The 27,914-nt window shown below is 37.2% G+C and overlaps 1 protein-coding gene across 1 annotated transcript in view; it reads left to right on the forward strand.

Moving 5' to 3' along the window:
• The window catches only part of LOC122800838 (neurogenic locus Notch protein-like), a gene marked incomplete in the record, with an annotated part of 809,298 nt that overhangs the window by 305,413 nt on the left and 475,971 nt on the right, over positions 1–27,914 (forward strand). The window contains 1 exon segment of the mRNA XM_044070145.1: positions 1,195–1,317. Within this exon segment, the coding sequence (XP_043926080.1) occupies positions 1,195–1,317 (123 nt within the window).

Consider the following 27,914-nt stretch of genomic DNA (forward strand, 5'->3'; position numbering starts at 1 on the left):
CAGTTCGTACTTGAGTCACTGGGTCCTTGGAGACAGCTTACACTAATTTTACTAATGTTTCTGGGACTTCAAACCACTGCAGGACTGCCCAAAACAGCTTTTCTGGGACCTTGTCATATGCTTTCTCCAAGTGTAGGAATGCCCAGTTGGACTCTTTCTTCATCTCTAGCTTCCTCTCAACTATCTGTCTCACTGTAAATATGTGGTCAGTTGTGTTGCATCCTGATCTGAATATGAACTGCTCCTCTCTCATCTTCCTTTCTACTACTCTCTTACTCTGAGTATTCATTTGTCATTCACCATTTCCAGAGCTTTCATTCAATGTGACAGGTGTTTGATACCTCTATGCTGCCCAGAGTTGTGAATGTCCCCTTTGTTCTTGAACACTGGCACTACTATACTCATCTTGTCAGTCAACATAATCATCAGCACTCCTGTGTTAATCACTATTAATTGCAAACAACGTCTGTCAGCTGTAACATACAACAAATCATTCCTGACCCCAAACAAAAAGCTATGCCTTCCATGAACCAATGAAAACAAGATTAACAGTGTGCTATGTCCTTCTGTTAATTCAAGGAAAGCACTTATGTGGGGGCTATGGGTCCTCTCTCCTCCTGATGTGAGGGCTTTGCTTCCACACCACACCCCCTTACTTATATACAAGTGCTGATCAACAGTGCATTTGCTGAAAGAGAATGCTGGCCGTAGAATGATTCAAAAGCCTAGAGTTACATAAAATACTTAAAAGCTCATGGCATGATGAATTATGGATAGATATTTTTGTACATTCTCTTCATGGAGTCACTCTACCCTCATGTCTCTAGCTATTCGTTTATTTTAAATGCAATGACTAACATGCAGAAAAGGACAATGAGAAAGATCCAGTCATAAGCATTCTACTCTAAGACATGCTTGGGTAAATTACACTAGAGAGTTAGACTTCAGATACAGTCATACCTTTCAGCATGTTATATTCTACTTCAGATCTGTACTAAATTCTTGATGTGGGTTTTAAGTTGTAGAAAACTGGGGCATGATCCAAATTCTAGACATTAACAACACTGTTACCCAGTAATAGTTGATATTTCAGACTTTACATTTGTTTCTAAAATGCTGTTCTTAATAAACTATTCCATTAAACTGTTATACTTTTAAATTATATTCATTTATATTTTACCTTGATTTCTTCAGGAAATGGGACATCATGTCGTGATATTAATGAATGTTTGCAAGAAAAAAATCCCTGTGGATCAGATTACCTTTGCATAAATACATTTGGAAATTATACCTGTACTCGATTACCTGCCACAACACGTAAGTTTCATATGACTATTTTCAGGGGAAAATTTCCTGTATGATAAAGCTTTCATTTATGCTGTATCATTAATGTAGGCATGACTAGAGGAGTAAAATTTCAAGGTAGACAAAAAATGCAATCTTCCTAAATAACATTTACAGGGACACTGATTTCCATTTTTTTTCTGGGAAAAGTACTAGGAAAGTCCAAATTTGGACTCTCAGAGAATTGTAAAAATGTGTAATTTTTACATAATTTGGCATATTTAGCCAGAGAATTAATTTGCCACATGGTGTATTTCTGTTCATATTTATTATGCATAATATTGTTAGTTTGATTATTGATTTTTCTGGGAATATAATCTGATTTCATTTGCAATATATATATATATATATATATATATATATATATATATATATATATATATATATATGCAGAAGAAATTTATAATTAAATCACCTTAATGACTGAAAATTACATTTACAAATCATGTGTATAGTTCTAGGATTTCATCTGAAAAAAATGGAGTGGAAGTGTGTGTGTGTGTGTGTGTGATTGTGTGTGTGTGTGTGTGTGTGTGTGTGTGTGTGTGTGTGTGTGTGTGTGTGTGTGTGTGTGTGCATGTGTGTGTGTGTGTTTGTGTGTGTGTGTGTGTGTGTGTGTGTGTGTGTGTGTGTGTGTGTGTGTGTGTGTGTGTGTGTGTGTATGTATGCAGTATGCATGCCCTTTACCTACTTCTACCAAAAATAAGTAAAAGGAGATGTAACAGGGCTGACTACTGATTCTAACACAGTTCAACTTTAAAGTTTAGATTTGAAAAAGTATGGCACATCTGCAAATTGTGTTGTTTAGAGCAACCTCAGCCTAAAGAATAAAACTGCTTAAAAAGGCACAATATAATATAAGACTGGTACAAAGAGACACACTGATGCACGGAATGATAGAACATGTATTATATTCTATATACAACCCAACGTGGTTCTATAACATAGAAAAAAAGCATATAACCATAGTGTCCAGTCTTCTCTTTCTTTTGTCTGCTGCGTAACATTTATTGTCCCTGGATATGGTGCCTATCATGTTTTCAGACCTAACAGCAATTGTGGTGGAAAATTAGTATTTTGTCAAGGATATAATCACTTCAAAACAGATTCCACAGTACACCACATTTGAAGCCCTTGACACCCAAAAAATATATAAACAAGACTAATTACCACTTTATATTTAGCTACAGAACACCCTCAGGGTCTTCTTCTTATAGCTATCTTAGCACATTAGTTTAAATCTCTTAAACCAAACACTTTCTACTGGGGGACTTTAACTACAGAAGGATGTCCCAGCCAGAGAGCCTGGTTAACTATAGATCCACTATTTTCACTAGGGTCATATGTAAAGCTACGTAATATATTATCTCAAACCTCATTAATCTAGACATTGTAACTTTCTTAGCCCTGGACCATCTTCAATTTGGTTTTATTAAATGAAGGTCCTGCTTCTTTAACCTTATTAATTACTTTGAAAAAGTGTCAAAAGCAGGAGATAGTAATAATGCAGTACATGCAACATATATCGACCTGCCCTATGCCTTTGTCACTATGCCCCATGCAAGCATTACTGACAGACATGTAAACCTGAATATAAATCCTTGTGTGGGAAAGACAGTTAACTGTTTGCCTGACAGGACTCATGTTGTTAGCGGACCACTTCAGAAAGATAAATGTTACCAGTGGTGTACTACATGGCTCAGTGGTGGGACCTTTTCTATTTGACATCTATTTCTTAGACCTTCAGGCCAAATATCTGGTCTATAATTACATAAGTTTGCAGATGACTGAAAATTGTGTATTATTCACTCTTCTACTTCCTCACAATCACTCTATGATGGGTTAGATCATGTTAACGAGTGTTGCCAGACAAAGGTCTTCAATTAAATGTGAAAAAAATGTAGCATGTTTCATTCTGATAAACAAAACATCTTATAGATATGAAAAACATCTTCGGTCAGATACTGACATAAGAGATGTACTTACCCTTGTTGATAATTCTTTATTGTTTGACCATGATATCTCATTAGTAAAGAAAGCCTTTTATTTGCTGCATCTAATTTCCAAAAGCATATGCATTAGATCCAAAGATGTCTTAATTTCCCCTTTATTTGTATCTCATCAGACCAATTATTGAATTAATGCACCTTTTGTCATGTATTTGCCCGAACATATCATGCAGCTTGAGAAGTTCAGAGATTTGTAACTAAGAATGTCAGTTGCCTTAAAAATCACACTTAACTGGATAGATTGTCAATCATCTATCTATACTCAGTCAATTCTACACTCCTCTATGGAGTCACCTTTTGAGCCATGAAAGCCTCTTTGACCTCCTACTCCTTCATAGAACAAATCGTACCTGAAATAGCAGAATAAAGCAGATAAATAAGACACTTTGGCAACATAGATTCATATCCAAATGTATCCCTCAAATCAGGAACAAACTTCCACTAGACGTCAAGGAGACTAGCACCCTTATCACCATCAAGATAAACCTAGATAATTGGATAGGCAGCTTCAAATTCTCCCTCAGTCTATTTTGTGTTGCCTTCCTTGAGGCTGGTGGTAAATTTTGAACAGGGGCATTTGGCTAGCGTTATAATGGTCTGTAGACTGAATGCCTACTACTTTATTTATTTATTTACATTTGTTTACCGGGAAAGTCTGACTGGTCCAGAAGGCCCGGGGAGAAAAGGTCCATGGAAATACAAGGAATATACAATAATTAGATAGTACAATAGTATACATACAATAAGATGCAAAATACATATCTTCTAATTAGTCTATACAAAGTAGTATTCAAAACAGTTTTCTACTAGATACAGGTTCAAAAAGAAAAACACAAGGATTTCAGTGAAGATCACTATGAGAAAAAAATAAAGTTAGTAGTGTGTACATATTAAACAATAGTCATGACCAAATGAGATTTCCTTTATATATATGTATTTTTGAGTAATAATAAGCACTGAGGAGAGGGAGAAAATGAGATATGGAGTGGACAGTATGCTGAGATAGTCTTGTCAGTCAGGTTTGGTGCATGAGCAATGCCAGTTCTTGAATAGATGTTCAAATAGTAGTTGTTTAAACTGGTAGATTTAGGTGTGTTTTGGAAGGTGTGGGGTAGAGAGTTCCAAAATTTGGCTATTTGATTTGGGAATAGGGCTTCACCGTAAGTGTTCATAGCTTTATCTACTATAAGAAAGCTTCTGCCTTCAGACCTTAGACTTCGTAGGCGTGAGTAGGGAACAACAAGTTCCTCAAGGGATGGGCAACTGTCAGGATGGAAGATGATATTGTGTGTGAATTTAAGTTGGTAGAGACAAAGAAGGTTAGGTAGCTGGAGCCAGTTTAATTTATGTAGAGCAATACAATGGTGGGTTTGGTGGGGAAGGTTGGCTGAGAAACGGGCTATTTTGTTGCAGCAAGTTTCCAGTTTGGTTAACTCTGATTTTTTAAGTTGGTAAAGAGGGGGAAGCATATAGGAGTGTAGAGAGGAGGAAGGTTCTTTATATGGCTAGTCTGGTATTGTCAGTGAGGAATGGCTTGCTTCTGTACAGTGAGCCAAGTGTGATGTGAACTTTCTTAATTATGGTGACTATGTTTTGCTCAAAAGTAGTTTGTTGTCAATTGTCACTCCAAGGGGTTTGCCATGCTTACCTGGTTTAATGACTGTGTTGTCTGCTGAGAGAATTGTGAAAGGAGGGGTGGTTGGTGATTGTTTCCTACTGGTAAATAGCATTAACAATGTCTTTTTGGGGTTGAGGATTAGTTGTTATTTACTTAGATATGTTTCTATATCATTAAAATCTTGTTGGGCTACTATTTGGAGGTCTGGTAAGGCATCTGCTGAGCAGACTAACGTTGAATTGTCCACATATTGAACTGCTTTATTGTGTGTTGTGGATAAGGCTAGATCATTGGAGGAGATGTTGAAAAGAAGAGATCCTAGTATGGACCCTTGAGGGACTCCAACTGAGACAGGCAGAAGTGGTGAGGGTTCGGATTTCCATCGTACTGCTTGTTGCCTGTCAGAAAGACAGCTTAGGGACCAGGAGAAGGAAGTCTTTGATAGGTTTAATGAGGCAAGAGTACTAAGGAGTTTCTGATGGGAGACAGTGTCAAATGCTTTTGACATGTCTAAGAAGATTGATGCTACTTGCTGGTTTGAATTTCTCAGTTGGATGATGGTGTTAGAGAAATTAATTAGGGCCGTGGCAGTGCTATGTTTTCATCTGAAACCATGTTGGGAGGGAGATATAAGGGTGTGAGATAACAGGTATTGTAGTAATTTTGTGTGGATACATTTTTCCAGAATTTTGACACAGGGGGAAAGGATGGCTATGGGTCTGTAATTGTTTAATTCTGTTGGTGTTCCTTCTTTATGCAGAGGGGTAATTTAGGAAATTATCCATAATTTTGGGACATATTATCCTGCTATAAACCTATTTACCAGAATGGAGATAGGTAGAGCTATGGCATCAGCTGACAGTTTGAGGTACTCATTGGGGAGTTGGTCAGCTGCTAAGGAAGAAGGTTTCAGTTTTTTTCAGCATTGTTATTATGGTGTTATTTGGGACAGGTTTGAAATCAAAAAGGTTGTTAGTTTTCACATTAGGTGGAAGAGCTGATTTGGTGTAGTGGTGTGTTGCTATGACTGTAGTTGGGAAGGTCCTGGGTTCAATGCTTGGCAGCTTTGTCTTACCCAGAATGATACCACAGTACAAGCAGAACATTATTGATTTCAACAATTGGCTAGGTTTCTGGTTTCATTCTAATGGGATCCAGTATCTGCTTGAGATGACATGATTGACAGACGTCAATGCTTTGCCAGAGATGGCCTGCATCTGTCACACCTGGGCTTCCGGATACTTGCCAGCCCTATATTGCCTTTTTTAGGTATTGTTCCAAAGACCAAATTACCACCATAACAGCTACAAACAAATGCAATCTGAGGGTCATGCTGCTTAATGCTAGAAGTTTAAATATCAAAAGGCACTTGCTCAAAGCACTCCTTAAAATGGAGACCATCAACATTTCTGCTGTAACAGAAACCTAGTTCAAGGCAGCAGAAAGTATTCCTGCACTACCAAGCTATAACTCATTCCACACCTTTCAGCCCCAGAACTTGGACTGAAGCTCCAAAGGCGGTGGTGTTTCCATATTCATAAAGGATGCACACACCTCCAGATTGGTGACCTAACATAACGCATCATAGATACTTCAGGTGCAGCTAACATTGGGTAAGACAGCGATTCAGGTCGCAGCCTGCTATAGGTCCCCAACCATGTTCCAAGACTCACACTTCACATTCCTAAGCACCCTGGAGAATATTAGGGTCCAGCCTATCACTCTCATACTGGGTGACTTCAACTACCCCTCAATTAACTGGGAAAACTACTCATGTACCAATACACTTCCCCAACGTTTCCTGGAATTCATTAATTCCAATGCCCTGGACCAGCTCATTCTTACCCCCACTAGAGGTAGCAACATCCTTGACCTGGTTATTACTAACATGGGCGACCGTTGCTCTACACCAATAGTCAGCTCATCCCTGGTTAGATCCGACCACAAACTAATCACCTTAGAAATCTAGATACCTCACACACCCCCAACCTCCGCAAAGGTAACCACCATGAAAACCTTCTCCAAAGCTAACTTTGGGCTCATAAAAACACAGGTGACTAACTTAACAGCACCCATGCAAATAGAGAATAGTTGCATGACTGCCAAATCATACATCAATGCACTATACGAACATGTACACAAATGCATGGATCTCGCCATATCCAGTAGAACCAAGACACTCTTTTCCCCTGCCATAAACAAACTCTACAACAGAAGGAGGATACTGATGTGGACTAAGGTGAAGTCTCAAGACTCAAAAAACTCCCTTATCAGCCTCAACAAAAAGTTGAGATCCCTCATCATTCCTCTAAAGTTAGTTATGAAAACAGAATTTTAGCAGATAGTAAACACAACCATAAGGCCTTCTATAGTTATGTAAATAATCTCCATGGCACTACCCAGATTTGCTCTGAGCTGCTGCACAATGTTGCCTCCTATACCGAGCCAACAGATATTGCCAATATACTGGCCAAAAGATTCAGTGCCAACTTTACCCCTCTCTCCCCCCAAAGGACCAATCACAATACCAGTAGTAGATTGCCAGTAACCCAGTATTACTGCTGCACAGGTTAAAACAGCACTGACCAAGGCCAAGAATACAGCTTCTATGGGACCTGACAACATCCATGGCTGTGTTCTACATGAACAACAGAGTGAACTGGCTCCACACCTGTGTGCCCTGTTCAAGCTCAGCCTCTCCTCAGGCTTTGTCCCTACCAAATGGGTCACTGCTATAGTTATCCTTCTCCACAAAGGAGGAGCTACTACAGACCCTGGGAACTATCGCCCCATTATCCTGATGAATCAGATACGCAAAGCTATGGAACGCATCATCATGGACCTAAGAAACAAGGATATAGGGAATCTGCAAACTCTGGATCCCACACAGTTTGGTTTTGTGAAGGGTAGATCATGCCTGCTCAACTTGGTCAACTTCTTTGAGTCAGTCACCAGAGCTGTGGATGAAGGCAAGGTGGTTCATACTGTGAACCTTGATCTAGTCAAGGCCTTTGAAACCATTCCCCACTCAGGAATCATAGAAAAACTCACTAACTTAGGCATTAAGCCATATATCACTAGGTGGGTTGCAAACTGTCTCACAGATAGAACCCACAGTGTGAAAGTAGCTGACTCCAAGTCAGACTGCTGATCAGTCACGAGTGGAGTCCCACAGAGTTTTGTCCTGGGTTCTCTCCTGTTTGGTATCTACTTCCCTGAAGTCCAGACCAACGCAAGGGGACTCTGGCTGACAAAGTTTGCAGATGATTGCAAGTTGGGAGTTTGTATATAATTGCAAGTTGGGAGCTATTATTTACTCCCCAAGTGATGTTGACATGCTACAGAAAAGCCTCACTGAGACCAACGACTGGTGTCAGAATCATGGCTTTAATCTCAATGCCAAAAGATGTGTCGTCATCTGTTTTGGGCAAAACCCAGTTCCCATGAATTACCACATCGATGGTAGTCCACTGAACACAGTAGGCGTTATAAGAGATCTGGGAACACAGGTTGACAGCAACCTCTTTTTTGACAACCACATTACCACTGTGGTCAGAAAGTCCTTCTATGTGGTACATCTCATTACTAAGGGTTTTGCATCCAGGAAGAAAGAGGTCATTGTCTCCCTCTACTCTTCCCTCATTAGGCCAATCATCTAGTACAATGGCCCATTTGGCATGTACCTCACTAGGCACCTGCAACAACTAGAGAAGCCGCAAAAGTACCTCACAAAGAGATCCTGGGCCTTAAACACTTGTCCTAGGGAAGACTAAAAAAACTCCAACTATTTTCTGTCTCATATTGCCTACTTAGAAGCAATCTCTGCTTGACTTACAAAACCATGTCTGTCCAGCTCTGTTAGAAATGCTACATCTAAAGAAATCATATGCTCCAGAGACCTCACCCTCATTGCCATAATCAACAAAACACACTGGAGGGACAAGTTCATAAGCCAGAGACTGCCCATGCTATGAAATAGACTTCCCATACTTGTCAAACAGAGCACCTCACTGCCCCTCTTCAAGAGAAATCTTGATGAGTGGATGAGAAATAGAAAATTCACCCTGGGATCATTCCAGTGGCTCTACTCAAAGAGCCACTGGGAACTAAGGTCGGGTGGCATGATGCCAGGGTAATCCTATGGGCTAGGCTTGTAAAGGCTACAGGGCCATTAGCCTAGTACACACCTATAAGCCTATGAAGAGACAGATGGGTGGAATTGTTCCCTGTAACTAAGGAGAGGATGGTGTTTATAAAGTAGGTATTGATTTGTGAGGCAACACTCACTCTTTGGTTATTGGTTGTTGGTTCTGGGATTGTAGCTTTGCCTGGGTGGAGGAGTGAGTTAATTGTTTGCCAGATCTTTTTGGGATTGTTTTCATATTTGTTTTGCATAGTTGTATAATATTTTTTTTTTATCTAGTTTGAGGTTTTTTTTTGTTTGCTTGGGAAGCTGCTGGTATGCTAGCAGAGTTTTATTGTCTTTTGTTTTTTGGTATTGCTGTCAGGTTTTGTCCCTCAGTTTTTGAAGTTTAATGTTTTCTTTTGATATCCAGGGCAATCTCTTATTTTTAACATGACATGTACAGGTTGGTGCTAAGCTATTTAGAATAGCTAGAAATGTGTCACTGAAGTATGTTATGGCCTAGTCAAGTTGGAGATGATGGAGTGGTGCCCAGTTGCATTTATTGAGCATGTCTATGAATGCTTCATTGGAGTAGTTTTTGGTATTTCGAAGAATTTTGTAAACTATTGTTCTGGGTGAGTTGAGATGATGATGGATTAAGTAGGTTGGTCTATGGTCACTTAAATTATTTGTAAGGCATCCAAAGAGATAGTTGTGGGTGGTACTCTTGATAAGGGACCAGTTTAAGATAGATTCCCTTTTGCTATATTTATCTATTCATGTGGGAAACTGGATTGTTTGGGAGAAACCTTGTAAATTTATGAAGGTAGAGGGGTTATCACCAGTGCAAGTGTTCTAGTCTAAGTTGAAGTCACCTGTAATAATGGTTTCATTGGAGTAGGTTGAGGCTGTCCAGGCTATGAGTTCCTCAATGGCAGTGGGAGTATTACTGGGAGGTGCGTAAGTGGCTATTATGGTAATACTTTTCTTTGGGATGATTCTGAGCTGTGTTACTAGAATTTCAAAGTTGTTCTCATAAGGGTATTTGATGGGTAGGTAGCTTATGCTTAGGTTAACTTTGTAGAAGATTGCAACCCTGCCATCCTTCTTTCTGATCCTGTCTAATCTGTGTGCAGTATAACCTTGCGAGATTATGTCTGGGTCTCATTTATGGGGTTTTAGCGAAGCTTCTGTTGCTATAAGAATGTCTGGTGAGCATTGTGCAATGACTGCATGAAAGTCTGTGATCTTGTTAACTAGGCTTTTAAGGTTAGATCATATTTATTTTATGACTTGCATAGCTTTAAATGTAAAAGGCGTCCTTGTGTCATTTTAGAATTTAGTCTTTTTGAAACCACTTCAGCACAGAAGACACATATTTAGCCTTTTTATACCTCTTTGTAGCCAAGAACTTGTTAAATATGATTATTCAGTTTTCATCATAACAGATATTCAGTCTAATTTAAGAGGTTTTATCCACGGTGTGTAATTTTTCATAGGCAGACAATGAGAACAGCCATTATAGGTCAATACCTCTACTGTATAAAAATAAATTATCTATTGCATTTTCCTTTCAAGGCTGATATGAAGATGTGCCTTGAGCATTTAAATACTGTTATGTGTCAGCTCCACATACTTAGTATAATGACTACTGGCCAGAAATGAGTGGAATGTCTGAAACTGTTCATATTTCTTGCTTCTGTAGTCTCCTACAATGCTTAGATGCATGGTTCAACGTGATGGTGTACTACTTATGTATTAGTATGATTCTGTTATGCACAATGCATGGAGGAACTGTTTGCCAATTACATTTCACTCACACAGTGGTTTCTTGAAATCCTGTCTGCTAACATTAAAATGAGCATTATAACAAACAAAATCAATTATAAATATTCACTGAGTCCAGGGACAAACAAAGAAACTAAGTTAAAAAGTTCCAATTAATTTTATAGTCTAATATTCTCTGCCATCTCAGTTTGTTGGGATGGACTCCTGACATTTTGCAAATCCCTGTAAAAACACACACTTAGATCCCTAAGTGGCTGGCATATGTTTCTATAAAGTACTACTGGGACCTTTGCATCTCTCATCACTAAGATGCTCCAAAATAACAAACTTTAGGATCCTGCGTATTTTGTCTATATAAACTGTACCACCAGGACATGTCACAAGGTAAGTCACCCATTCATTAGTACATGAAAGTTGTCTAAGATCATATATTTTGGAAGTGTTATTAGGAGAAAAGCTCTGATATTTTAACAAATACCTAGAATGTACACAATTCTCATAAGAGGTAAGATGCATGCGTTTCTTCCCAATTGTATTACCCTGTGCTGCCAATGATAACTTTTGTTACTTATAGTGTCCAAAATATTTGCACAAAGTTTTTCAATGTGTGTAGATTAATGTCCCAAAAGTCATTAATGTCATCCGCCTATAGCATGTGCCACTATTTGACCTGTATTTTATATGTGTTAGTGCCATGAATGGTGATAAAAATGAAAGAAACCATATAAGTGACAGGCGATTTATAACTTTACAAATTATATGAAAGTACTTTTGCTCTGGGATAAAAAAATAGACCTTTTGAGTATCCACATTGACAAATAAATGAGCCAAATCCCAGAATGTTTGGTAAAATCAGTATAAGAAAAACAAATTCTTTTGATATGAAGAGACTGAAATTTTGAAATGTTATTGACTGCATGTCATGGATGGTATATGTGGGACTGACGGAAAGAACGTCCTGTAGAGAAAAGTAACTACTGATAGTTCCAATAGAGAAATATCCAAAACTTGATCATGAAAGCTATTACTTAATTGTAATTTTACTACCCCATGAATTTTGATGTAAATGCAAATACCTTCAAAAATTCAATACCCAATGAACAGTGATTTAAATACATAATAATTTTCACCACTTCCCTCAGCATCCATACTAACCATCAGTCATGGTTGTGTCTCTGCTGCATATTCATAGATAGTAAACACCATTTAATATAGTATCATAAATATTCATAGATAGTAAACACCATTTAATATAGTATCATAAATCTTCCTTTCTTTCTTTCTAATGTGCCATATTATGGCCAGCATAAATGGGAGAAAAAACCCCTATGACTATCCCCTGTAGCAATCAATAAAGTATCATTAAAGTAAGCAAATACTACAGATAGTGCAAGGAAATGTAATAAGCTGCTAGTATAAATTTGGGAATATTTTTGTAATAATATTGTATTTTTAGGATGTGGTTCTTCATCAAGATAAAAACAAATGTAAAGGGTATTATATGAAAACAGTGGATACAAATGATCACTTATACTCAGATTGTCACTCTTCATATGTGAGATATAATTTGACAAAATCCTGTTTTTGAGCATGATTGAGTGAGAAAGAGGGACCAAGAGAGAAAGAGAGAGAGAGAGAGAGAGAGAGAGAGAGAAAACTGTGGACAAATAAACAGAAAGAGACTAAATGGGCTGTTAAATAGCGATATCCAGGCACAAGAAATTTTTTTTAAATATTCAGAGGCAATTTGAATGCAATATTGTATTACTATATCTTAATAAGGAGACAGTGCTTTTTATCTTTAAGAAAACAGATCAGACCAAAAAAAAAAAAAAAAAAAAAATCCTTTGGCATGCTTAGTACATGCGCTTAAAGCAAGCAAGTGGAAAGAGTTATACACAGAAACAGTGATGTTTTGCTATGTAACCATAAAGTGATAAAGATTTTAGGTGGTACATTTCTATTTACATACAGAAAAGCTCCAAATTCTAAATAATGTTTTTTAGGAAAGTATTAGCTAGTGCGGCCACGGTGGTGTAGCTGTTAGCATTGCTGCCTCACAGCTAGAGGCTCTCCGGTTTGATCCTCGACGGGTGCCTTCTGTGCGGAGTCTGCATGTCCTCCCTGTGGTCACATGGGTTTCCTCTGGGTGCTCCCGTTTCCTCCCAAAGACATGCTGTAGGCGGATTGGACACTCTTGGCCCTAGGCATGAGTGCATGCGTGTGTGTGCCTTCTGTGGAAGGTTGGGCACCAGGCTGACAACTTGACACCATAAAACTCCACTGCCAATCATGAGTGGACAGGAGATCTGCTGTGGCAACTCCTAACTGGGAAAAGCCAGAAGAAGAAGAAAAATATTAGATAGGAAAAAGTCATTCTAAGGAGAGGGATATATATTTGTATTTTGGAAATTCAGTACTTGAGTGTTTATAAATAAATCTGAAGACACTAGAATGCAGCCATGATATAATACCTTTTATTTGACCAACATAGGTTTTTCAATTACGCAGTCTTTTGAGTGGCCATGAGCCCTTCATCAAGAGGTATTCATTTGCTGATGTCAGGTACAGTGCTTAAATATCAGCTTGTGCATGGAATAGTAAAAAAATGTAAAGATCAGACTACACCTTTGATAGATACTTAAATGAATCTGATGCATTTATGTTTCTGGAACCTGGTCAGACATCTAACTTTCATAGTACAGCAAACTGTAAGCCTAAAGAGGGTCTCTGTGTAGCAATGTGCAAATGTAAATGCTTTGTGTATAAAGAACTAATATGAGTTTGCCCTTCTGTATTGGAGAATGTAGACTGCAATTAGGAAATGTAGTGTGGACAATGGAAAACATTGCAAATGCCAGTACTCAGAATGGCAGTCACCATTTTTAGAGTTGGGATAATATGCAAAAAAAAAAAGTTGGCTTGGAAACTTTGCCATTATGATCCTGGAAACTCAGTTCAGTGGACATTGTGTATTGCATTTGGATGCTTACAGTCTTGTGGGTCTAAATGATTAAATCTGTCTAAGTCAAGTTTAAATGTTGAGACAGATTGCATTTTAGGATATAATCTGCATGTTTGTTAAGAGATGGTATTTCTTGATATCTTATTTTTAATTATGCATATCATAACTGACACATAAATGTTAATTATGATCAGATTTTATTGGTGTTCATTTAACTGATGTCAAGTTTGAATGTAACTGTCCTAAGTATGCTAGAAATACTAACAAAAGTTTGCATTTAAGTTGGTGGCATGCCTGTGTTCATGTTTGAATGTCTGCATACCTCTCATCTGCTATGATTTAGGCATAGTGTTGTGACTTTGGCCCTCAAATTTAACCTGCCTCTTCTTAGATTTACTGTATCGTGTTCCTGATAAAGTCAGACCTGTTTATAAGAACATGTTTAAATGCCTATATAAATTAAACTTGTAGAGAAATTTGTTAATACCAGCTATATACAGTTTAGTATATAAAGACCTTCTATTGTGAAAAATCGTAAAGTGCTCATCTTTCTGACCCTCTACTATGATTTTTAAAGGTCAGTGCAATGATTTTTAATGCTTGGAGATTGAGAAGTATACAGATCTGGTAAACATTTTTATTTATGATTTTAGCAAAAGTAAGAACATAGACATCAACCAAAAGTCTACAAAAGGCAGACCATTGAAAATTTACTTTAATAAAGTCTAAAAGTGAACTCTGTAAAACATGTATGAACTATCGTACCATCATTACTTATGCACTGATGAAGTGCAGCATAAGTGTATACTTCTGCCAGAAACAGTTCAGGCAGCCTACTATCTGATAATGATACTCAATGGACCTTGTTACAGAATAGTTCACTTGTCTGTTGCCATCATTTGTAACTTTGTGTCTTGTTAGCAATTTCCAAACATTTACAAATAGAACACATAGGTACTCACCGATGAAAAGCATCAGGTATGAATTTCTATTGAAAGAACCATTTATTTATTTATTTATTTCCAGTTTGATGACCAGGGAAGTCTACTGGGGCAAGCAGAGCCCATTTTCAGTGGCGACCTGGGGAGAAAAGCTCCAAAAGCAGTTAACAGAATATAACATAAGCACAGTATGGAATATACAGTATACAAAAGCGTAAATATATGATTTAAAATACAAATACAAAATCAGGGACTATACTTTTAAAAACACAAATGTTAAAATATAAAACAAGTCAAAAGTAATACAGAGAATATAATTAAAAGTACAAGTCATAAAGTGTTTATACAAGTTTAGTGTTTGTTCTGACAATAATGTTAATGATCAGAGGTGGTAGTAGATGAGATTGAAGGGAGATTTGAAAGAGATGACAGTGTAATTTAGGTGGGAAGGGAGCAGAAACAGTCCCAGTTTGAGGTAAGGTAAGAATGGGGGAGAGATTTGAAATTAGTGTAATTGTGAGTACAGCAGAGGGATGTGGAGGGGGGGGTTCCATAGTTTAGCTAAGGAGTGTGATAGAAGTAATTAGCCAAGAGGGCATAGGAGTTTATAGATTTTAAGGAGGTTTTGGTTTTCAGATCTAAGAGTACAACTGGGGAGATAAGAGGTTAAGATAGATGAAAGAGAGGGCAGATGGAGGGTTGGAATATGAGTTTCTGAGCAATGGTGAGTTGTATGAATTTCAGGTAATTAGGAAGCTCTAGCCAGTTTAGGGAATGGTGGGAATAGCAGTGATGGGTGGAATGGGTGGACTCTGTAACACATTTACAGACTTTGTTAGAGCTGGCTTCTAGTTTGTGTTTTAGGCTAAACTGGAGATGAGTAAGTAGAGAGGCACTATACATACGCGACGGGAGCAAGTAGGAGGAGGCTAAAGTGCATCTGGTAAAAGCGGTTAGATGGTGATTTTGTTTATACAGCAGACCTACCTAGTTTTTGGTGTTTTTTTATATTATTTTGGATGTGGATATTGAATTATAAATGTTCATCAATGATGACTATGAGTAGCTTGGTGTGAGGTATAGTTTAGATTAGAGTGTTATTGTGGCTTTTTATTTTAAAGGAGCTTTTGTCTATGGTGAAATTTCTTGAAGGAGAGAATATCATGATTTTTGTTTTGTCAGCATTGAGAGCGAGTTGGTTGTTTAGCATCCAAGTTTCAGTATTGAAGAAGGTTGTTTGGTTTTTTTGAAGGAGTTTAGAGGGACAGTTTGCTGTATAGATGATTGTGGAATCATCAGTATACTGGATCAGAGTAGCAATATCTATGGATTTGTAAAAGTTTTTAATGAAAATATTGAAAAGAAGGGGCCGAGAATAGAGCTTTGGGGGATGCTGGAGGGATTACTAAGAAAGGATGAAGTGGAATTTTTCTATTTAACAGCTTGTTGTCTGTTGGAGAGATAGCTTGTAAACCAGGCTATGGAAGAAAGAGATAAACTGAGGGAGGAAAGTTGAGATAAGAGTAGAAGATGTGAAACAGTGTCAAAGGCTTTGGAGAGATCTAAGTAAAGGGTGAATACAATTTTCCCAGAGTCCTGAGCATGATTAATGGTGTCAAGGAAAGATAGAAGAGCATTTTATAGAAGTGTTAATATAAGGCCTACAAAGTAATCATAACAGCTTATGACTACTGATTCATAAAACCATTATGCCTTGCCAGCTACCACCCCAGACTGTGCCGCTACTATCAAGAAGGTTTATTCCATTCATGTCCAGGGTGAATTTATAAACAACCATTCAATTATTCAGGTCCTGTTAAAAGACAAATAGTGTATAAACTGCTTTAGCTGCATGGGGAGTTTATTCCTGAAATGACAGAAATGCTGAGTAGTAAATATATATCTCATAGGTCCAGTGGTGCTTAATCTTATACCTAGATATTTGGAGGGGAACTCTGCTTTGGCAGAAAAGCATTTAGAAGCTGCCTTTGTCCATTTGTAGTACAGTGGTTAGTTACAGGGTAAATTTCCTGTTTCCCATCCATTGATCCAAGTTATGTTTGGATGTGGTCAGGAATGAGCTTTGTTTTATGAGAATGTGGACTATTTTCCCGAGCAGTGGTATCGTCTGCAAGATATATCTACTCTGTAAACCATTCTGCTAATGTTTCAGAAGAGGTTTTAGTCATTTAATTTTATTTATTCATTTATTTAGTCTGCTGAAGCAAGTTTAGATACCTTGTTTTCATATTGGTGGGACAATTGCTTGAAAGCCAAAGCGTTAGGTCTACTCTGCAAAGCCTAAAAGATGGAGAAAAAAGGGACATTATCTTTTTTGTTAGCAACCACTGGGGTCTTTCCAGCTGTTTGATACTTCTGCTGAGGCTTATCCAAAGTACTGAATTTTATAATTGGTCTAATCAGTGATGAATACATGGAACAATAACATTTTTAGATCTGCATGATATTACTTTGGTAATCAGCCGTGTCAAGTTGAAGGATTTCCTGACAGTGGTGATCAAAAGAAATGGAATCATCTATCCACGTTCTCAGGTTTTTAACTACATTTTCATTTTGAAGTGTGGCATTGTAAATGTTAAATGCTGGTGGATGATTTGTCTGCCAAATGCTACAATTTTACATTTTAACATACCATTTAAGCTTATTTTGAATACATCAGGCATTTATAAAACACATAAAACCAGCAACATGAACTACAAGTAATTCAGTTAAGGTAGCAAAATAGCAAACAAGTCCAAAAGAAAAATGTGGCTTGAACCAGGCAGGGGTAGGTCTTTATTCTTAATCACAAGAAGCACTTTTGCATTCACATAATGCATTCTCACAGTGTATAACAGGTTAGAAAAATGTGAAGTATAAAAATCCTAAGGGTGAAGTCGTGTTCCAAAGTTAATGAAATAATCTCCTCATTGCTATTTTAGGTTTGAAGCTACAACATTCATTTAAACTAGGTGAAGAGATGGGATGTTCACAGGTTCATAGGTTGGTACCAGGCTATCAGCCCTAGGGACTATACAAGCCTAGCCACAACAATTCCCTGGCTATTTCTTCCCACACTATTTACTTCTCTGGACTCCTGTCTAGCAGGACGACTGACGTGATCCCCGGGGTGAATTTCCTTTCTCCCATCCAATCGTCAAAGTTCATTTTAAAGAGGGGCAAAGAGGTGCTCTGCTTGACATGTATGGGCAGTCTATTCCAGAGTTTGGGGAGTCATTGGGTCAGGAACCTATCCCTCCAGCATGTTTTGTTTATTGTGATGACAAGGTTTAGATACCTGGAGTGTGTGGCTCTGAGGCATTGGAATTTCTTTAAGTGTAGCATCTTCTAAATGATACAAACCACCCAATGTTACAGGCACCTTTGCATAAAAGTATTCCAGAGTATCCACAAAGTAAACACAAAGTCCATGAACTGCAAAGGTGAGGCTTCAGAACAGCAGCTTCAGTTTAGTAAAAAAAATATACTCCAAAACAGCAACCTGGGCTGAATAAGGTGTATACTCAAATTTCTCCAACCACAGAACAAAGATCTGAATTCCACCCGGCTGCAACACAGTTTTATTGGTACACAAGCCAATAAACTTGTGGCAAGTGCAACTTTTGTAGTTTTATTTGTAATGATTCACAATTTAAACACCCTGACACAGGGGAGACATTTTATCTGTGAACCTATGCGAAATGTGATACAGCACATGTAGTATATCTGGCTATCTGCCAGGTATGTCACAAATTTTATGTAGGGAAAACAGATCGTCTATTAAAAGACAGGATAAGAGAACACCTATATCACATTAAGAAAAGAAGTAGCTTTAATGCACTAGCGAAGCATGTGTCAGTTACCAATGAACAACATGTTTTTAAATTTGTTGTCTTATGGAGAACATTCACTGATATAAGAGGGGGTGATATAAAAGCAAAGACTGAGGAAAAAGAAGCTGAATGGATTATTAGGTTAAGGGCAAGTTCAGGGCATGGACTGAATGATTCTGTTCCTATAAGACCAATATTAAAAAAGAGACCATTGAATAGGTGAATGTTGAATTTTTTAGAACTTTACGTATGCTTTTAACATATATTTTTTATATTTTTTATACAATATAAGTTTAGAATTTGTAAGAGTGGATCAAGAAAGTAACACTTAGAATGTGTATATATGCCTTTAAAAATGGTTAAGCAGAGTCATGTGACTGACTTTAAGTGTTATATAAGGTGTGTGTATTTTAATGGTTGTTATACACCTGAAGAAGCTGTTTGTGAAAGTGCTTCTGTACCAATAAAACTGTGTTGCAGCCGAGTGGAATTCAGATCTTTGTTCTGTGGTTGGAGAAATTTGAGTATACACCTTATTAAGATGAGGTTGCTGTTTTGGAGTATATTTTTTTACTAAACTGAAGCTGCTGTTCTGAAGCCTCACCTTTGCAGTTCATGGACTTTGTGTTTTCTTTAAGTGTAGCATGTCCAACAGCTCTGGATTTGACATGGCCTTGTATGTTAAGCAGTGATAGCCTCTGAGTAGACGATATGCGACAGAGTATAGCTGGAGTTTTTTAAGGCAGTCAGCGTAGGGCATCTGCTTTAGGCCTGTGATTCTTTTAGTGAGGTATTTCTGCGGCCTTTCCAGGTGTTGCAGATGTCTTGAGAGGCATATACCAAATGAGGCATTGCATTCTATAATGGGTCTAATGAGGGATGAGTACAGTGGGACAATGATCTCCTTTTTTCTGGATGAAAAGCCCTTAGTGATGAGGTGTGCCACATAGAAGGATTTCCTGACTGTTGTGGTGATGTGGTTATCGAAGGTGAGACCACTGTCCACCTGTGTCCCTAAGTCTCTTATCACACTTTCAGTGTTTAGTGTACTGCTACCTATGTGGTAATTCACGGGTACATGTTTTTTCCCAAAGGGGATAACTATACATTTCTTGGCATTGAGCTTAAGCCCATGGCTCTGGCACCAAGCATCTCTTTCTGTAAGGCCCTTTTGTAGAGTATCCGCATCATTTAGGGATACAATAATAGCTCTCAGTTTGCAGCTATCTGTGAACTTTGTTAGCCAGAGTCCCTTAGTGTTGGCCTGTACTTCAGAGAAGGGATGCCAAACAAGAGCGGTCCCAGGACTGAACCCTGAGGTACTCCACTTGTCACTTGTCGGGAGCTGGATTTTGGAGTCGGCTACTTTTACTGTGTGGGTTCTGTCAGCAAGCCAGTTCGCAACCCATTGAGTGATGTAGGGATTAATGCCCAGCTTAGTAAATCTATCTATGATTCCAGAGTGGGGGATGATGTCAAAGGCCTTGGCAAGGTCCAGATAGGCTGTGTGGACTGCCTTAACCTCGTCCACTGCTCTGGAGACTGATTCGAAGAAGTCAATCAGGTTCAGGAGACAGGATCGGCCCTTTACAAACCCAAACTGGGTGGAGTCCAGTTTTTGAAGGTTGCCAATGTCTTTGTTTATAAGTTCTATGATAATACATTCCATAGCCTTGCGGATCAGGCTCATCAGACTGATGGGGTGGTAGTTCCCGGGATCCAAGGTGGATCCCCCCTTGTGGAGTGGGATAACTGTAGCTGTGCACCACTCAGTGGGCACGAAGCCTGAGGTGAGGCTATGATTAAACATGACACTTAGGTGAGGTGCCAGTTCATTTTGTAGTTCATGTAATACACAGCCCAGGATGTCATCTGTTCCCATGGATGCTGTATTCTTAGCTTTGGAGAGTGTGCTTTTCACCTGTGTGGCCGTTATTACCAGAATTTGGAAATCTTCCAATATTGAGATGGGCCGTTTAGTGGTTGAGAAGGGGGTGAAGTTGGCACTGAATTGATCTAACAAGATATTGGCAATATCCTTGGAATCAGTATATTTAACGCCATTCTGTTGTAGCTCAGAGCAGATCTGAGCATTGCCATTTAGATTCTTGACATAGTTATAGAATGCCTTGTGGTTGTCTTTGGAATCTTTGGCAATTTTATTGTCATAACTAGCTTTGGAGGATTTTATGAGGGATCTCAGTTTCTTACTGAGACTGGTGAGGGAGATTTTTGCATCCTGTGATTTTCCTCTTTACTGCAACAGTTTCTTCCTTTTGTTTTAAAGTTTGTTTATGGCAGGGGACCACCAGACTGGCTTTCTTTTTTTGGAGGAGAGCATCTTGGTTCTATTTGGGATGGCATGATGCATGCATGAGTGGATGTGCTCGTACAGTGCCTTAGTGTAGGATTCAGCAGTCGAACGTTTAGTTCCCATCTGCATGGGTGTCATGAAGTTTGTCGCTTCTGACTTGAGTAGCATGAAGTTGGCTTTGGAGAAATTTTTTTATGGAGGGTTCCTTACTGGGCAGTGGGGGTAACCTAGTATTCCAGTCATATTCTTAAATATCACCAACTTTCAACTCTCAGTCACAACTGTAGCACCAGGAATTTAAAATAATGTTGCTGTCTTACAGAATCAATATGATTATAAAAGCCACTATTCGAGTTTGTTTTCCTGATGTCAAACAGATGTTCATATATTCTTTTTTTAATCCTCCTATATGTCTTCCCTATATAAAAAAATTGGCATATCATACATACATACAGCAACATATACCAGGTACTTGGCATTACAGTCTGCAAAGTCAAAAATATTATAGCTGTTCTTAGTAGAGGTGTGTATAAAAACAAGGAAGAGTTCCCTTTCTTCAGGCATTTATAGTGTAATGACCTGCTGGTGCACTTCTATGACAATGACTCTCAATTTGCATTAATCAACAAATGCGGTTAGCCAAAGGTTTTGTTTTTTTTTAGTCTGTAAGTCAGAGAAGTAAATAATTATCAAAAGTGGCCCCAGTACTAAGTCCCATGGAACACCACTAGTCACCTCCATGTTCTTTGATGCTGTCCCTGTCACCCACAGAATGTAAATTCTGTCTTTTAACCAATTTGATATAAATCATATCACACAGAGATCTGTTTGCAATGCATTTAGTTTATTAATTATGATGTCAAATGCTTTAGCCAAATCAAGATAGGCTGTGTCGACCATATGACTGCTGTCTATGGTTTGTATTACTTTTTCAAGTATGTTTACCAAGTTCATTAGACAGGATCTAGCCTGATGAGATTCTTAATGGCTATGTTAATCGCATTTGTCATAATGTGTTCTATGGTATTAAAAATAAGACTCATCAGACTGAGGGGCCTTTCACTTCCATGGTAGTTAGTGGGGTCACCTTTATGAAGTGGCATCACGAGTGCTATCTGTATACCTCTTGGACAGACACTAGCTAGCTTATGGAGAGGTTTCACCAGGGTATGCTTAGCACTGTTTAACAAATAGCCAGTATGTTATCTACTCCCATGGAGGAAGAGTTCATATTTTTTTACAGCAGATTCAGTACATGTTATTTAGTGATGATTGGTGGTTTGAGAGATACAGGGATTGTGGGGCTTTGGATAATCATTTCAGGAGAGAAATTTGCAATAAATGTACTTGTTAGCATATTGGCAGTGTCCAACCATTCTGAGTAGGTTTTGCTATTTAAAACCTGAAAACGAGCAAACAAGCTGGCACAACAAGAGGTCCTGGTCAAAGCAAAGCCCAAAGCTTTGGGCTTTGCTTTGACCAGGACCTCTTGTTGTGCCAGGTTTTGCTATTTAGTATGAGCTGAGCATATCGTTGAATACTGCTTATTTGTTTTCTAACATAATTAAGGATTTTAATTGTCCCTGTTTTCATATGTTAACCTGTGTTTATGTGCTACACTAGTAAATATAATAGTCTTTTTAAATTTGTAGTCAAATTCCTAATATTTTCCTTGATTTGAGGGATATTTAGAAATGTTGTATACTCTAATGAGTTTTTTTTTTTTTTTTGCTGTAGATTTTATTTATGTGGTATACCACCAGGGTGGTTTGCAATAATTCTTTCATTGTATTTGGATCTAGATGAGACTACCAATTCTATACATGTATTTATTTGAGTATAAAAGTCCTCTGTGAACTCAGGTGGTTTGGTAAGGTCTGGGATGATGTTCATATATATATATATATATATATATATATATATATATATATATATGAATTTCAAAACTTTGTCATGTAATTTGAGGAGATTTGAGCACTTAAAGTCTTTGAATTCCTATAGCTTGGTTTTTGAAGGCAAATATTACTACCTTCTGATGTAATATAATCTAGGAGAGTGCTATTACCTCAACTGTCCATGATGACATTACTTTTAGAAATACCAAGTCAAGAATATTTTGTCTTCTAATTGGGTTGCCAACAACCTGATCTTTTGAGCAATTTTATTAGATCTAAAAACTTCTGTGTATAGCCTGTGTTGGAAGTCTACACACTACACTCAATTTCTGGTTAGTTCAGATCTCCCAGGATGATGGAGTTCCTTTTCTGGGGAGTTCATCCTCAACATTTAGCGACCTGGCATGATCATGGAAAGGTGTCGTATAACAGGTGATATATTGATAGTTCATTTTGTTTAGTGTGATTTGGAGTTTGATAACTTCCATTTGTTGGTCTCTAGAAATCTTTCTAGAGGAGATATTTTCTCTGACAAATACGATCATAAACCATCAACTGCCACTGGGTCCTGAAGGCATGATAGACACTAAAGCTAGACATGGAGGTAGAGCTTTCAGGGCATTTAAACCATGTTTCTTTGATAAAATAGATGCCTTCCAAATGCAGGATTGTCTTTATGTCAGGTAGCTTTTTGCTTAGACATCTGACATTGAGCAGAGATACCTTCATTTGATCCAATTTTGATTTTGATATTGTTTTTTTAAGAATTTTTTTATTGAGTTTTAAACAAGTAACAAATGATAACATTTAATTTAAGAAGAAATATATGAAAAAAAGCAAAACAATATATCAGTTTCAAAAACAGAACAAAACTGTTTATAAGAGGGTGTTATAAACAATAGACAATCTAAACATTTTCAATTAATTGTTTTAATATCAACAGTTATTTATTTACCAGTTCTTTAATATCTTTCCACATATTATATGAGTAAGTGATTGTAGTAGTCCTTGACTTGATTGTAATAAGTTCCAGTTGACAAACTTCAGTTGCAATGCTTTGATGTTGTCATAAGAATTCCTGCTTAAAATGAAACCAGTTTGATTATCAGTGATCATTTATGGATGTAACTGTTTTAATTTATTAGCATGAATAACCATAAATAATTTATAATCTATATGTAATAACGAGGTTGGTCTGTAAGAAGAACATTAAACGAGATCTTTATCTGCTTTTAAGACTGGAGAAATAAGAGTGTACTTCCAAGAGGGAGGAACATTTATTAATTCTTTGACTATTGAAAAAACATTAAGTAATATGGATGAAGTGTCTTTTGACATTAGTTTGTACAATTCAGGAATAATACCAAAAGTATTTATAATAATTAAACCAAAAGTGGGAAATGCAACCAAACTGAAACTGAGTCAAAAGGCAACCACAAAACGAAACAATCGCCACCAGGAAGTCAGCCAAAGCTCTTTATTCCAAAACCAAGCAGACAAGGCTGTCACCAGCTACGAAAAAACATGTAAACGCCTTAATCCTCTGATAACGGACAGTATGCGTTTTCATCAGATTCTCGACTTCTTCAGACAATCAGTACATTCAATTAACACAGTATATATAAAGTTGACCATCAACTGATTAATTGAAATTATTCTAAAATTTAAAGAGACATTTAAAATTAAAATTAAGAAAGTCATTTCAAAATACCATTTAAAATATTGCACATATGACTGTTTGTAGAATTCATAAAACATATGTATGTAACATTTAAAAAAATAAAAAATGTATATGTAATTACATATTTCCATTAAATGTTTCAAAAGGCATAAATTCATGATGTAATAATAATAAAGTGCTACTGCAAAGAAAGCAATTCAATATTCACATATTATGCTACCACTTGAGATAAAAAACACAACCTTCTTGATATAAAACCTATGAATTCTCATACGTGAACATTAAAACCTATGAACTTCATAATGTTTTCATAAGAAAGACTTGTTAAAACTCATAAAATCCCATAAAATAACTTTAGATAAAACAAAGAAATAAACATAGTGTGAGCCTGAATCAGGTGTAATGGAGCCCTCTTGTGGTTATAAAAATTATTACTGCAAAACAATTATCTTACAGTTTAGCAGCTCTTGAGTAAAGGTAATATAGATATATTGTCATTAAGCCCTGGAACTTTATCTGCATTTAGGGCCACTTGCCACCACAGCTCCCTATATTCAATTCTGGTCTCCCAAGGACCTACTCTAACATCATTTAAAATGCTTTCTATAACTAAGAACTTGAATTTATAATCTTTACATACTTTGCTATGCTTATATAGAGCATTACTCTCCTTTTTAATAGATATTTCATAAGTATGTTCATAGATTCTTTTTCTTAAAGCTCTTTCAGATTTTCCTATATAGAAAGCCCCACATGTTTCACAAAAAGCCAGGTATACTATCCCTTTGGTATCACAATTAAAGTATTCCTGACTATTGATCATTTTGTTTCTACTGGCTATATAATAGCTGTCACTATTCATAACATAACAACATTGCCTACAGTGCCCACACTTGTAAGTACCTTTTCTAACTGTTTTAGAAATGTTTTGAGATATATTGTTTTCAAGTATATTTCCCAAGTTCCTAGCATTTCTATAGGTCACTTTTCTTGGAATGTTACCAACCCCTTCTATATCGGTTAGGGATACAAATTTGTCCCATTCTCTAAAAAAGATTTTACTAATCCCAGCATTAATCTTGTTGTATTCAAGTATTAAGGTCACTCTATTAATTTTTGGGATGTTGTTGTTGCTGACAATACCTGTCTTATAGATAGGGGCAAATCTCTCTCTCCTTCCCTCTTCAACTTCTCTTCTTATTTGTTCTACAAATTCATTAGGGTATCCCCTCTCCTCAAACATTCTCTCTAAAAATTCACATTCCTTTTGAAAATCTAAATCCGAGCTGGTCATGCGACTACCCCTGACAAACTGTCCTTTGACAATACTTTTTTTACAATGTTTGGGGTGGGCACTCTCAAAATGTAGGAAGGAGTTACAATACGTGGACTTACGATGAACTCTAGTATTGTATTGCTTCTCTCCTTTATAAAGCTCTACATCTAAATATATCAAACAACCTTCGGAAATATTGTGTGTGAATCTCAAAAAACTAGTGGTGTCATTGATGTAGGTTAGAAACTCATCTAGTCTATCCCTCCCTGCCGTCCAAAGTATTACTATGTCATCCAAAAACCTCCTATATAACATCCAACAGTTCTTATATTGGGAATTGATGACATATTTCTCCTCCCAATGGGCTAAGATAAGATTAGCATAAGTGGGGGCACAAGCTGCCCCCATAGCAACTCCTTTTATCTGCAGAAAGAACTCTCCTTTAAAGTATATATAATTATTCTTCAGGACCAGGTCCAAAAGCCATAAACTGGCTAGTTTATCATTCCTATTGATTTCTTCATGTCCAAAGACTATATCTTCCATAATAATTTTTATGAGTTTTAACAAGTCTTTCTTATGAAAACATTATGAAGTTCATAGGTTTTAATGTTCACGTATGAGAATTCATAGGTTTTATATCAAGAAGGTTGTGTTTTTTATCTCAAGTGGTAGCATAATATGTGAATATTGAATTGTTTTATTTGCAGTAGCACTTTATTATTATTACATCATGAATTTATGCCTTTTGAAACATTTAATGGAAATATGTAATTACATATACATTTTTTATTTTTTTAAATGTTACATACATATGTTTTATGAATTCTACAAACAGTCATATGTGCAATATTTTAAATGGTATTTTGAAATGACTTTCTTAATTTTAATTTTAAATGTCTCTTTAAATTTTAGAATAATTTCAATTAATCAATTGATGGTCAACGTTATATATACTGTGTTAATTGAATGTACTGATTGTCTGAAGAAGTTGAGAATCTGACGAAAACGCATACTGTCCGTTATCAGAGGATTAAGGCGTTTACATGTTTTTTCGTGGCTGGTGACAGCCTTGTCTGCTTGGTTTTGGAATAAAGAGCTTTGGCTGACTTCCTGGTGGCGATTGTTTCGTTTCGTGGTTGCCTTTTGACTCATTTATAATAATTAACTTTAACTATATACTTCAAATTACATAAATACGCATGTATATCAGTCAAATGGAGAACAGTAGATAGAAGGAAGTTTGGTTCCAAACAGAAGAGGCATACGGAGAACTGTTCATCGTACTACTCTACAAAAACTTCATTTAAGTAAAATAAGGAGAAAATAAGAATAAGAGTCATATTTTAAAAATGATCATGTTACCAAATCAAGCAGAACTTAATAAACATTTAGTATAAAAAAAGAATATCATGAACCTTTTGCTTTTAAGTTTTCAGTTATATATTGGTTCCGCTGCAGGGCTAGCTACCCAGTGGTGTAAACTTTGGCTTGAGATGATTGTCCCTACTGAAGTGACACCCCAACCCCATGTGCAAAACGGGAAAATGGGGGTTGAGGATGGAGGATGGATTGTCTCATAAGTAGCTGTATCATCCCATTTGTAGCTGCATGTAGTGAAAGACCCACCCCTTTAATTTTGATTCTGAGCTAGAACCACCCTCACAACAGTTAGAAGTTTTAACATGCAGTCTCAGTGATAAGACTGAAACTAGTGAAAAACATAACCAAGAAGAAAACTAACATTAAGCGCCATGACCTAAAGCTTGAGGGTAATCATCCAAGCTCTGGTTATTGGTCTTGTATTACAAACAAGGACAATCACAGGGCCTCTCCATGCATCCACACCCTCCACCCCAATCCATAGCAAAAGACAAAAAACAAAGCACATTTCAAGATCAGCTGCCCCAACATTGCCACAAATCAAACCACAACACATCATCCCAATATAAACCAGGCAAGGGAGTCAAACACTCAAAAGAAAGGAAAAGAACATGACATGACAAAAATGCCCTCAAAAAGCACAGCAATCGGATATTGATATTTTCGACTCATTAGGATGTTCATTAGCTGAATTTTCCCTGAAAAAACACTACAGGAATAGCAAGGGCTTTAGTCAGTATG

This window comes from Protopterus annectens, chromosome 4.part1 (genome assembly GCF_019279795.1).
Source record: "Protopterus annectens isolate FY-2018-M chromosome 4.part1, PAN1.0, whole genome shotgun sequence".
NCBI classification, from domain to species: domain Eukaryota; kingdom Metazoa; phylum Chordata; order Ceratodontiformes; family Protopteridae; genus Protopterus; species Protopterus annectens.